Source organism: Paroedura picta, chromosome 7 (genome assembly GCF_049243985.1).
Source record: "Paroedura picta isolate Pp20150507F chromosome 7, Ppicta_v3.0, whole genome shotgun sequence".
NCBI classification, from domain to species: domain Eukaryota; kingdom Metazoa; phylum Chordata; class Lepidosauria; order Squamata; family Gekkonidae; genus Paroedura; species Paroedura picta.
Window position 1 is genome coordinate 35878780 of NC_135375.1, and position 13821 is coordinate 35892600.

The window sequence follows — 13821 nt, forward strand, 5'->3', positions numbered from 1 at the left end:
TCATGTCTATTTTTGATCAGAATTTAATTTTGCACATACAATAACATTATAGAAACATATTACAGTATCAAATCTGCACTGTTAATCCCAGAACAATATTAATTTAATGTAATATTGTACAGACTGTATAGACATCTTTAATCTCTTCCTACTTAAGATATGGGTGTTTGATAAATCTAGGCTGCTCTATTTTCTAAGCTTCTGCTTCTACTGCAGTTTCAAATCTGAAAAATATATACCAATATTTTTCCCCCTGATGGTACGCACCACTCAAATTGTTTAATTTTCTTTGTATAAACTTAATTCAAGCATGAGACAGTTTCAGAGGATAGTTGTGTTGTCTGTGATAGAACAGATATTCAAGTCTGGTAGTACATGAGAGACCAAAACAATTCCAGAGTCAAAGCTCCCTTAAAAGATACAAGTCCCCCCCCCCCCAAAAAAAAGAGACAATGAGAAAATGAGAATCAGATACTGGCTCTGGCAATTACTTAACATCTGGTTGTTAGAAGAACTAATCCACAGCTTCAGTTCTCCCTATCTGAAATATTAGCAAAGAGTCATCAGCAAATGTTTTAGTTTGTGTGAAATAACTACATATCACATCCATTACACAGCATTTGCAGGGCTTAAAAATGAAGACCATAGGAAAGATCATAGTAAAAGGATATGCATATCAGTGCTGTTGATACTTAAATCAACTTTTGACAGTCATAGGTAAGCTTTGTCCAACAGTCAGAAGTGGAAGAATACCTACCCACTTAAATGAAAACAGATTTAATGAGATTTTTCCTGCAATTTATTGAATTTTTACTCAGTCTTATTGACAAAGTAATTATCTATTCGACTTAATGCTAGAGACAACAAAAACAGCTAGCTCTTGGCCACCCAATTGTTTAATACATCTTGGCTTCTGATGACTCCTAAATCTAACCCTTTATTGCTGCAGGAACATATAATTGCGATGCTTTTACAATGGGTGTGGGCCATTGTTCTCTGAACCCTTGTCAATCCTGGTTTGTGACATAATGTCAGGGCTATGTAAATGAGCCTTTGGTGTCCATTATAAATTTGCCTTCTCTCTCAGCCATTGAAATAGATGGTCATCTCTGACTTAATGATCATCTCCAACTGAATGTAGACAAAGGCCATGTCACTTTGTTGCTCCTACTGGATTTATCTGCAACCTTTGACATGATGGATCCTGCTATTTCCTTGAGTTGTTTAGGGGCAAAAAATGGTATTGGGGGTGGAGATGCTTCAGATTGGCTTAAATAATTCCTTACAGATCAGACTATGTAATTTGTGTGCAAAACCCTTAGTAGATATCATGTGTTTTTAAAATTGTATATCATTCAAAACAGAACAAGCAATACAGGGAATGTTAACACATGTCCTGTATATATTAACAAAGATTCAAAATATATTACATATATCCAAGGAAATTCTCAATGACAAAATGACTAGCAAACAATATATATTTTTCACAGAAGTATATTTACATAAATGGTGATATAAAATATGCTGTTGACACAGCCATGTGAATCCATTGTAAAACAGATAACACAACATGGAATAAACAACTGGAGGCTGATGTTGTATCCTGTTTTGAGATTCGCTACATCGTAAGAATGCAAGACTAAGTCAGATGAATTTCCCCATTGACAAGTTTGTCTGTGATAGCAAGAACAACTGCTAATGAAGGCACAGGCTCACCCCCAGGCTCACCCCCACAAGACAAAGAATCTAGCTCTTTGTGATCTACATCTTGTAGACTGGCTTGCCTAAGGTGGTTGGAAAGCCTCCCATGCTTTGATCATCCTGCAAACTATGTACAACAGAACTCTTTAGGAGGATGTTTTTAAAAAGATATTATACCAAAATGTTCAGGAAAATTATTTTATAAAAGGAGTGGGACTATGCATTAGTATGTATTATCAGTTAGATGTACATAGTATCCTACTCCTGCCGATTTGTTTTATGACCATTTTCTGCATAACAAAAATTAACACTATATGCTTCAAGACTGCTGTAATTCTTAGTCCTATGACTGTAAAAAGGTAAAGGTATCCCCTGTACAAGCACCGAGTCATGTCTGACCCTTGGGGTGATGCCCTCTAGTGTTTTCTTAGCAGAATCAATACAGGGTGGTTTGCCATTCCCTTCCCCAGTCATTACCTCTTTACCTACCAGCAAGCTGGGTACTCATTTTACTGACCTCGGAAGGATGGAAGGCTGAGTCAACCTTGAGCTGGTTGCTGGGATCGAACTCCCAGCCTTATGGTCAGCGCTTCAGACAGCATGTCAGCTGCCTTATCACCCTGCGCCACAAGAGGCTCCTCTATGACTGTATTGATCTATAATTTATTTATTATATTTATTTACTGCCCTCCTCAAAGGCTCAGGGCAGTTCACATAAAACAGAAACAATACAGATAAACTTAGTTTAACAATAATACAGTGATAACAATGAGCAACTCAGAACACTAGAAAAATATGGAAAACATTAACACATACTGATAACCTAGTGGGTTGGGCAGAATTGTAGTGGGTGCCATAGGAGGAAAGCTTTGGGGGAGGGCCTGTGGGAAGTGGTGGTTCAGGTCAACCTCAACCAAATGCCTGTTGGGGGAGCTCCATTTTGCAGGCCCTGTGGAACTGTTCAAGTTCTGTCAGAGCCCTGATCTCTTCTGGGAGCTCATTCCACCAGGTGGAGTCCAGAATGCACTGGCCCTGGTTGAGGTCAAGCAAGCTTCCTTGGGGCCAGGGATCATCAGAAAGTTGGAAGTATTGGATCATAAGGCTCTTTGGGGGGATGTAAGCAGAGAGGTGATCTCTCAGGTATACTGGGCCCAGACTGTGTAAGGCCTTATAGGTGATAACCAGAACCTTAAGTCTGATCCGTGTGTAATAATGCATAATATATCCTGACTCTCAGTGAGAAAGGCAGATCATAAGTAGAAGTACAATAAAATAGTGCATACAGTGCAATATATATTGTTATAACATATTTATCTTTATTCTGAACTCTTTCAGTGTTTGTAAAAAATAGATAAATAAAAGTGATCCAACTATCTGGATTCTAGATTAAAAATTAAATTGAAAATCAACAAAAAAGCCCTCTCAGTTATCAAAATATTTTAAAATATGACTACAGGAGGTAAAAATTGGTTGTCCCAAGCTAGAGAATTTCTTTAAAAGGTACAGAATACGATAAAGTAAAATATTTGCTTGCAAAGTTAAGAGGCAGTGAAGGCAGTCACATAACTGTTAATTAACAAGACTTCCCCTAAGGACATATATTTCAGGAGATTTCTCATCAGTCACCTGTGTCCTGCAATAGCAATCCACATACAGAAAATTCTGCTGTTACACACTTGTTGGGGGAAAGAAACCTTTCTCATTATAGTATTAAAAGAGCTGACAGAATAACAACCATTTAGTGGTATACATAGTACAGTATAGAAATCTCCTGTATGCTCAGGATCAAAAAACAATCTTGAAATTTCTCCTGCTCTCAAACTGCTTATGCATGTGATTAGTAATAATGGGATGACAATTTTCCCCTAATTTTAAACAGATCACAGCTGCAACATAAAAAATATAGCATAACATTTATATACATGAAATATATATGTGAAAATTAACAACTTTTATGAAGGCATATTTTTATAAAATTCAACAACATAAAAATAACATGATCATCCAGTTCCTATCCTATAATAGATTGTAATGTGTTTATAGAAGCAAATTCCATGTACAAAAATTTCCTTTCCACATTATTCCAGGAGTTTCCAGAACTCAGTATAGTACACACAGTTCTTTATGTATACAGAGCCAAATAAAGGAAGGATAGCTCTATTTGTTTTCACGGTTTGGTTATACCTGATTTGTTGAATGACGTGTGAATCCAGATACTGTCTTCCTCAAAGGATAAGAAAGATTGTGTGATTCAGGCTCCCAATTCCGCCAAACAGGTAATCACTTATCAAAGCTGACAACACAAAGGATCATTTGGATGGCTAGAAATGCAGAGTTATGTGTACACAGCAATGCCCATGCATGTGTGGAGAAGAGTGTGGGTCTCATATGTTCACAGTATAGCTCTTTCATATTAAATATGTTATTACAATCATATTTATAAAAAATAAAATAATTATATCCAAATATGGAAATTAAAACATTTTAAAGCACCAAACAAGAGAAAGGATAAAAGCTAATTTTTATCTGTATATGATTAAAATAACAGGATTAGAAAGTACACAGAAGTAGAAAATATTTACACCAAATTCAAGATAACAATATAGAAGGTCTATTTGTACAGGACTTAAACAGTGGATAGTGTTCTTGATCTCAAAGATGAATATTTATACAGTAATAGCAATAAATACATAAAAAAGACAACCCTTGCAGGTAAAGTTATGGTGCTACTAACTATTCCAGTTCATGATTTTGTCATATTCGTGAATTCTTTGTTTTATGTGTGAAAGCTTGTTCTTCAAGTATTCACAACGCTCTTTTTTCTCCAGAAAGGCAGGATCCTGAAAAATAAATTAAATCAATATTGGTTTTTGCTAGACTATGAAACTTCCAGTTGCTAAATTCAAAATAAAAAGGGGGGAGGGGAATTTTCAATCAATTGGATTAGATGTTATTCTGATTTGCTAGCAGTCTTTAGTCAAGAAATTAGTTGCATGATACGTTCTGTTTTGCCTTAGAAAAGCACATACTGAAACAAATTTAAACAACCTTTTTAAAGGTAGAAATACTTGGGTGTATCCTATAACTCCATTGAGCAAGCTTTGAAGCTCTCCTCCAGCCTAAGGATCCTTCTTCCCTTTTACGTGACTATCCCATGGAAGGAAGATCCATGTAAACTGGAGGAAGGTGCCTTAGATTGGAGAATGGTTGAATTCACCCTATTCACCAGAGATATAAAATGGAGTGAAATGCAAATTTAGCATGCTAGTAAACAATGCAGAGGCGATCTATGATCAGGATCACCTGCAGGATCTGTCATTTGGATCTCCTATAACTATATCTCCCAAACACTATCATGTATGTATGGTATATGGTGTAGAAGGTTTCCTTAACTCTTTCTCTAAGCACATCACATACACTCCAAATAATCTCAGGTGGTTCTTGTACCCAAGACCGATTGCTTCATAATGTACAAACGAGTTTGGTGAATGCTTAGCAATTTTTATTATGTATTAGAATTTAAAAGATATGACATATCTGTTTGCTTTTTATGCATTCCTTAAATACACTTCTTCTCATTTCTTTCCTTCATTTCCCTTTTTGTTTTATCAAATTATTATGTTTTATAATGTGTTTTATAAAGTATGTAATAATTATATTAAAAATAATAATGATAAAAAACTTCGGATACATATATACCTTCCCATGCTGCAACCAATACATTATAGTCAGAATGCCAAATTAATCTGACATATATTTGAGCTTTTAAAAAAGTGTATACCTGAGTCGTACTATATAAACAAATAGGTATTTCACAACACTCACGTTCTTTTTCTTTTGATATTCTTGCAAAACTTTTGAAATTCTATTATGCTCCTATAAAGGGGAAAAATATTAGTCACTTTGGGTTATCAGAGAAAAGATGATGCATGGTCTAGACCAGTGGTCCCCAACCCATGGCCTGATGCCGGGCCGCGGCTCCCTCTTCCCGCCCCCCCACAGTAAAAAACTTCCCAGGCCGCAAGCTTGCGGCCTGGGAAGCTTCTTAATGCGGGAGGAGGGGAGAGGGAATCAGGGTTGCGCCCGCGCATTGCGCAGCTGAAATCGCGCATGCACGGCACTTTTGCGCATGCACGAAAGTGCCGCACATGCGCGATTTCGGCCGTGCATGGCATGTGTGCGCATGCGTGGCCAGGCAGGCGGGCAGTTGCCCTGCCGGTCCCCAGCCTCGAAAAGGTTGGGGAACCACTAGTCTAGACAGCTGCACAGTTCTATTACAGCCAGTCAGTATCTACCATATCAAATTGAGTAAAACTATGTAGTGATCACTATGATTTGTCAACTAACATCTATTTTTCTGCCTCTCCCCTGAAAACAGTGGTCTGTTGACCTCTATGGTCAACAAGATGGAATACCCAATAAGGCTGCAACTGCAGAAATGTGAAAACAGAAATCTGAAACAGTACTGAAATAAATTATAAACATTTAAATATGACATATTAAAGGTAAAGGTATCCCCTGTGCAAGCACCAGGTCATGTCTGACCCTTGGGGTAACGCCCTCTAACGTTTTCATGGCAGACACAGTACGGGGTGGTTTGCCAGTGCCTTCCCCAGTCATTACCATTTAGCCCCCAGCAGGCTGGGTACTCATTTTACTGACCTCGGAAGGATGGAAGACTGAGTCAACCTTGAGCTGGCTGCTGGGATTGAACTCCCAGCCTCATGGGCAGAGCTTTCAGACTGCATGTCTGCTGCCTTACCACTCTGCGCCACAAGAGGCTCTATATGATATATTACATGATGCATAAATTACAGAAGGAGCACAGATGTAGTAATATCTGGATTCCCATCCCCCCCAAAAGAGAGGTACGTACAAGGGTATTTCCAGGATGCTGAGGAAGCTTCCTCATCAGTGCATCCAGCTCATCAAATTTCTTTAAGACTGCTTGGACCTCAGCAGAAAGCTCTTTATATTCTGCAAACTGATCATTAAAGACAGCTTTATAGCGGTCTCTTTCCTCATCTCTCCGAATTACTGGGTATTTTCTGTAATAAATAGGATAAAAGCAGTTACAGCGTTAACGGTCTGAACAAGATGCAAAGTGATGCTATTTTTATGAAAATATAGCATTTAAGATCCAAGACTGTTTTTAGTAGAGAAATATGTATCAATAAGGATGCGTATCCAGCACTGTTTTCACCATCTTCAGCAAAGAATGACCTGACTTCTTTGGCTATCTGAATCATTTTACAGATTCACCTCTGTGTCATTTTTATTCTGTCTTTTCTATGATTTTAGTCCCATAATAACCCTTTGAAGTAGGTGAGGCTAGAACAGAAAGAGAGACTAAATGGCCCAAAGAAACCAAGAAAACTTCAGGAATGTTTGGGAATTTGAACCAAATGTTTCAAATCCTAGTCAAACATTATCCCCTGCACCATGCTTACCCTCAGTCAATGGAAGTCATTGTGCAACTTGTACATTTTATTTGGGTCTTCTTGGAGCCTGGATAGTGTTAATCTGGACTTTAGTGTTTACAGGCCTTAGAATAGAGTGATGGACTTAATAGTTAATTTTAGCTCCATGATTTTGTTGTTCTTTCCCACTTCCTTCATAGCAGTTAATTCAAATTCAGTGTCTTGATAAACAGGAAAAATCCATATAGGAACTCATCTTCTGTACTGAATTGTATAAAACAACCTCTCTAAAAAGGCACATGCAAAATTATTTTAAACTGATGATAACTATATTTAACTTTGCACACTAAATCACTTCCCCAAAATTATTATGTGTGTATGAATATCACTTAGTGACAAATTAATCAATGTAACAACAGTATCTTAGTACATTATAGAATGGAAAGAGAATGGACCCACACCAAGAGCATATTTCACAAGGAATGTTGCACAGGCACTTACGCTAAGTAGTCCGGCATCACTATAGGCTTGGGAATGTGTCCTGCTGGTATATGGCCATTGAGCAGTTCAGGTTTCATTTCAAAGGGTTTACTTTTCTTTTGGTTTTTCGCTTCTTTGGGACTATAACCTTCATCTTCATACTAAATGAAAATAATATAAATCTTGGTCTTAACATGATATACATAAACATATACATATACATATATAAATAAAAGAGCTTTGCTCAGCAACCTTCCACAAATTATGAGAAAGAACATTCTAGAGGCTCTTCACTGGTTTCTTTACTATTCTGGCAATACCTAAGAGGCACACAAGAGCCAGCTTGGCATAGTGGTTAAGAACAGCAGCCTCTAATCTGGAAAACCGTGTTTGATTCCCCACTCCTCTTCCACATGCAGCCAGCTGGGTGACCTGAGACTAGTCACTGTTCTCCCTGAGCTCTCTCAGTCCCACCTACCTCATAGGGTGTCTGTTGTGGGGAGAGGAAGGTTAGGCGACTGTAAGCTAATTTGAGACTCCTTCAGGTAATAAAAAGTGAGGTACAAAAAAACAGCTCTCTTCTCATTTACAGAATAATACCTAAAAAATAAAAAATAGGAATGTACAATCTGTAGGTCAACAAGGAATCTTGGATAGAAAGGAGAAGATACCATTTAGTCACTCCCACACAGATACATTCTATAAGCTTATGACCTTGACCGGGTTGATTCTTGTCCCCATTTTTTTCATTTGCTGTCAACACTCTATGGCTTACAGAGAATTTATAAACCTCATCAGGGGTGGTTTTTAGGTCACATCTGAGAATTCTCTAAGCATGAAGACACCTCACCATTGTTTGTGGCATGCCCTATTATGTTGGTCTCATTATCCACACAACCCAGCCACTTTACTATAATCACAGGCATATTTAACACTATCATAGTATAGTGTGCAAGACACAAAAGTAATGGAATCTTTGTATAGAGAGCTTTACATTCTAAACAGAATGCAAGTAAAAGGATTATTGAAAGGGTAACAATGATTGTGGGGGAAGAAAACAGAAACAACAGAGAAAACCCTAGAAATGAACTTGGCAGAGGAGAACTTGTGTTCTCTCCCCACCCCCACCATCCTAATATGCATACTGAAGATCTTCTCTGAGAGTCAGGAGACCCTCCTGAAACACAACACAGCATGGGGAACTGCACTAAGAAGGGGAGATCATGTGAAATTACTTCATAACTTCAACAAGCTTTCCTGCTGAATCCTGCCTCGTATGGGTAAATGCAGAATATTTTTAGTTGACACTTGATTTCTGGATTCCACGTGGAACCCTCAAAAGCCTTCTCTATACACACATTTAAGAAATACCCAGTGGGTACACTACAGGATTATCAGGTTCCTGTCAAAGACTAAGCAATAGCTTTTATAATGTTAAAGTTAAATAATTAACATCTGTAAAGAAGACAAAGTCCAACATATAAAATTAAATGAGATGACATCACTCTCTTAGAGAAAACTCTATGAGTTCTGCAGACAACAAAATTTCAAAATACTGATATCAGAGCAACATAACAACTTTCTCCATATACTTCTCACCATACTGGCATGATGCACATGTGCTACGGCATACTGGGATGGATCCAAATAGTCTTTAAATGGTCTTCCTCTAACTGAAGAGCCACTTAAATCGGAGGAAGGTTTTTTATAGTGGATGAAGCCAAAGGGAAAATGAGGAAATAAATATTTTAAGAAAAAACGAATTAGTAAACTTTGTTTACTAGACCCTAGAGGTCCCTTCCAAATAGATGATCCTATGATTCTATGAGTAACCCAGTTGTTAGAACGTTTTTATCAACTACTAGATGACAGCAGACAACTGACCAATAAGTTGTGGAGCAGAATTTCATAAATCTCTGGGCTTGTTTACCATGGCTTGCCAGGCACTGATGGAACCTCCTGCACAAGTATAGCAAGAGCTTTCTTTCCTTGAGTTCTCATGTTGGTCAGGAGAGATATTTTCTCTCCCTCATGTAAGGACTTTTGCAGCAGTGCAAGCAGGCCACTTCTGCAAAAGGATAACATGAGAGATAGAAAATATTCTCAGAGGAATAGTTGGTAGAAGAAAAACCAAATTCGTAGACTTCTACTGGAAAATGCTATGAGTGTTAACATTCTATCAGTCGTTCTGAAAATGAGGTATCTCAGACTTTGCAAACTTTATTTTTATATTTGCACATATATTTATGAATATGCATATAAGAAAACACACATACTATTCTTACCATTCTTTTGGGTTGAAATGATTGTGTCTTCATCTAATAAAAAAAATGAAATACCAACACTAAGCATGTAAAATGCAAAAGCAAAAGTTCTTGAAATGTAGTATACATGTAATTGTAATTCTAAAAAGCCACTTCACTTTTTGTATTGTTACTAAGATGAGGAATCAAATAATCATTAGCACTGATAAATAAGGAAATAAATATTAGTTATGTGCATGTAATTTTATGAACACATAAATGAATTTTGGCGTTGAATCCCAAAGCTTCTTTCAAAATCCTGAAAATGTTACACTTTTTAAAAGTAGTATATAGAGTATCAGAGGTATAGGATTTGTCAATAAACCTTACATTATCATTTTTCAATACCAAAGCATTTAATAAACATCTATAGTAATTTAACAATATTTATGTCAGCAAACAACTGCTAGGGCATCTCAGGCCAATCCAGCAGGAGCAGACTGGGCAAACAAAACTGCCTTGAAAAATGGTCCACCCCTTAACTTGATGTAGAGTCAGTGCCTTCAACTTCCCCCAGCATTTCAGTGGGAGACCTACCAGCTAACCAGTGGATAATGCTAGGAGTGGAATAATGCTACGAGGGGTGGAATACTGCTGCTGCACGAAGCCTGATACATAAATGGAAAGAAAAATGGCAAGTTAAGAAGTCCTCTTCACATAATGAAAGACAGTTGCGTCACAACAAGGATAGGGAGATTAGCAGTTTTCAAGAAACCTTTTCTAATGTAATTACGAGAAAGGCTCAATGGGGTTCCCTCACTTGTCAAACACATCTTGGCACCAACTGAAACTACTTATTGGGCTTGCAAGATAACACTGGACTTTACTTACACTGTTACATAAAGAGTAAGCTAACCTTCACATCTGGTTGATAGTTAGCACTAAGATGTGCATCCACAAAAGAAGTGCGAATATATGATGTTCGCTTAACCACAATACTTGCTGCATGCATGTTATGCTAGTAGTAAAACCAATGGCCAGGACTACACACAACAACATCAGTGATTATACCAATGTTGATATATATGGAACCTAAATCATCTGGTAAGTGTGTATTATTTGAGGAGACCCAATATAAGCAGCGAATGAATCGCAGTAATTTTCAAACTGACTCTTGAATCACAAATATGATATTCTGTATCTACCAAAAGATGACTTACCTCTTGTTCCAGAAACTCCCTGTGCTTTCGTGCACTTTCATGCCTCCACAGTTTTAGACAAATAATTGCACCAATAAGATAAATAATTGTTGTTACAAAGAGGAAGATCATTCCTGCTGTCTGTCCTCCTTCTATTCGGCAAAATGATGCATTCATCGGTGAGTTAAATAACGGGTAGTAGCAGAGTCCTCCTCTATTAGCATCATTTACATACACTATAGCAGCTGACATGTACAGAATGAACAATGCAACATTGATCCCAAATTCAGTTAATGGCCACCAGTGAGAATCTAAGAGAATGGTCCTATAGTACATTGACATGCCAAGTGCCAGAATAATAATAGTCACCATCCAAGCAAGTCCTGCTACAACAAGAACAAAGGGTGTTTTAGGTCCACTGTAATAGTAGCCTCCATACATGTTGCTTGTCCCATAGCCATATGACTGTGACAAGCCATAGGCATTGTACCACTCATTGTCTTTATGAATATAAGCTGTGACACAAGCAAACACACCCGCCCCTAAGAGTAATTCAATAACACCCAGGATCCTGAGCAGTCCTGCCCACGATTTCATGTAAGAGTATCTAAGATTGTAAGCTTCTACTTTCTCGCTGTAAGTCAGAGCTGTTTGAGTTTGGCGCCCCAAAGACCCATAAGGATCAGGTGGGATCATGGAATCATCAGCTTCTTTTCGTGAATTGTAGGTTCCCCCTGATCCTCCGTATGGATCTTGATAAGAGCTGGGAACTGAAGCTTGTTCTGGTCGCTTTGGAGTAAGTGTGGGTGATGAAGGTGGAGAACATTCAACTCCATCAGAAATTGTACATACTGGTTTATTCCATTCAGACTCAGGTTTTTTCCCTCTGAAAAAGCTCTTCCACGAGTCTGGAACAAATTTCCTCACTGGCTTGAGATCAGAGACCTCAGCAGCTTCTTCACTGTCACTTGGATAAAATTCAGGCCCAAAGGGAGGCTGCAGTGGAAGAGGTGGCGGTGGCAAGGAAGTGCTATTCAGTTCATTGTCCTGAAAGTCTGTTTCAGCATCTTCTTGTGGCGGGCCATCAACATGCACTTCATCATAATGAACAGATCTACCAGGGTGCCCTGGTCTGCGTTCTGCTGACGTGTTCTTTGAAGACATTTGCAACCTTTCCCCCTGTTTCAGAAATTAAAACAAAGTGTAAGATAGAAAACTTTCTGCCAAATGGTGGTGGTAGGGGACTTTCAAGTGTACTTGACAGAAAGAAAAGAACAAGATTTCAGTTTCTAAGTCTAAAGGTTTAAACAAAACAAACTTTTTACAGTGCAATTCCAGATTATTCTTTTTACGAGACTCCCACTGGAACTGGAGTCCACCACGGTTTAGCCACTGGCCAATGGAAGAAGCCTATCCAGGACTTTATAAGCAACAAAAAAGAGAGCGTTTAAGGACTGCCCTTTTCTCACCGACCAGTAAATTCTAGTTTGCCCTCACATATTTCCAGGATCGGGATTTTTTCCAGTAGTCACAGCACTTCGTTTTGGCACTGAATGAGCATTCAGACGTGCAAAGAAAAGAGAGCCTCAAATATAAGCGACTGCAAACTAACTGTGCCCGCTCCCCCAACACTCCAACACAAGCCAGGAACTTTGCCGCAAACATACTTTGCTAACCGAAATCCGGTCAGGGAGCAAAAGACCTCAAAATACCTCGCGGTGCTTGAGGGTCCCAGCCTGCAAATCCCAGGCCTTCGGGGAGGCAGAGCGCCGAGATTTTGCTTCCTTCCCGCTTCTCTTCCCCTCGGCCGGACAGGCACCTCCTTCAGGAAGCGGAGACCGGGAGCCTCACGCCGTGTTTTCTGCCCTCCCGCCCGCCCACTTCCAGGCGCCCCAAGCGAAACAAAAGGGACAGGATTAGCTCTCACCCCCGCGAACTTTGCCCGCGCAGGTTCAGGACGAAGCCTTCCTGTCCGTCAGTCCCAGCTCGGCTCAGGAAATGGAGCGGGCCGAGAAAAAGAATAAAATGTCCCAGGAATGGCGGCAGGAAAGCCGTTCTTTGGAACAGGGAGAGGCCCCCCGCAGGGTTTTCCTGCCGGCGACAAACTTCTCTTCCCGCGAGTCGTGCGCTTAGATAAGCCTTTATCTCGCCCACCCGCCCTCTACAGGTAGAGACTCACCTGTCGGACCGCCCCCTCCATCTGAAGATGCCGCGGCTTCCGCCGAGAGAGACTCTCTCCACTGAAAGTGCCTCCCGCCCCGCCTCAGAGACTTAAGGGCGATCACATTTTCCCCTACCGTGTAAGCTGTTGGGACCTTTGCTGCAAGCTGCCCATTAACCATGGCGAAGAGACTGGAAATCAATTGGAATGGAATAGTTTTAATAGAGGGTTAGAAATGGCACACTGGAAGTTTAGTCACCAGAGCTTGGGCTGACAAGACAGTCTGGCAGCTTCCATGCTTGGCACAAAGTAAAGCTGCACATCACAGTGTCTATGCACCATCTTGGCAGAACAGTCAGACACTGCTGTGCCCGTGTCCCTACTTGTAAGACTTGGACAGACTATGGAGAATAGCATAAACATAGGCGCAGCTTGTCAAGAGACTGGTTCCTTTTTGTAGTCTCTTGTTCATTTAAACAATGGTTCAGCCTGATGTCTAAACAAAAAGTAATGGAAGCTTCTTTCTGTCTAAGAATTGATGTGCTGACTGTTGATTCAGATAAGATGGGAAGATGCCACAGGTGGTAGTTAGACCATCAGCCCTAGTAGTTTCATGG

General features: G+C 39.4%; 1 protein-coding gene across 4 annotated transcripts; it reads right to left on the minus strand.

Annotated features, from left to right (window-relative positions):
- Window positions 1-2995: 2995 nt before the first annotated feature.
- On the minus strand, window positions 2996-13174 carry MARVELD2 (MARVEL domain containing 2). Of its 4 annotated transcripts, none has more exons than XM_077347460.1 (7): window positions 12971-13174; window positions 11065-12222; window positions 9887-9919; window positions 7623-7762; window positions 6578-6749; window positions 5527-5577; window positions 2996-4541 (listed from the first exon to the last, which is right to left on the minus strand). In XM_077347460.1, exons 2-7 carry the CDS (start codon window positions 12205-12207, stop codon window positions 4431-4433), a joined length of 1650 nt encoding a protein of 549 aa, XP_077203575.1. In that variant the 5' UTR covers window positions 12208-12222; window positions 12971-13174; the 3' UTR covers window positions 2996-4430. The 4 variants fall into 4 exon arrangements, with proteins under 4 accessions (XP_077203575.1, XP_077203574.1, XP_077203576.1 ...); XM_077347459.1 differs by lacking the exon at window positions 12971-13174 and adding an exon at window positions 12756-12904; XM_077347461.1 differs by lacking the exon at window positions 12971-13174 and adding an exon at window positions 12711-12897.
- Window positions 13175-13821: the final 647 nt, after the last annotated feature.

Coding starts and splice junctions, on each gene's coding strand:
- MARVELD2 (XM_077347460.1), bottom strand. CDS start 12,207: ATGTCTTCAAAGAACACGTCAGCAGAACGCAGACCAGGGCACCCTGGT. Junction 7,763..9,886: donor CATTTCAACCCAAAAGAATG/GTAAGAATAGTA, acceptor ATTTTCATTTAG/TATGAAGATGAAGGTTATAG. Junction 5,578..6,577: donor AGCATCCTGGAAATACCCTT/GTACGTACCTCT, acceptor TCCCCTTTATAG/GAGCATAATAGAATTTCAAA.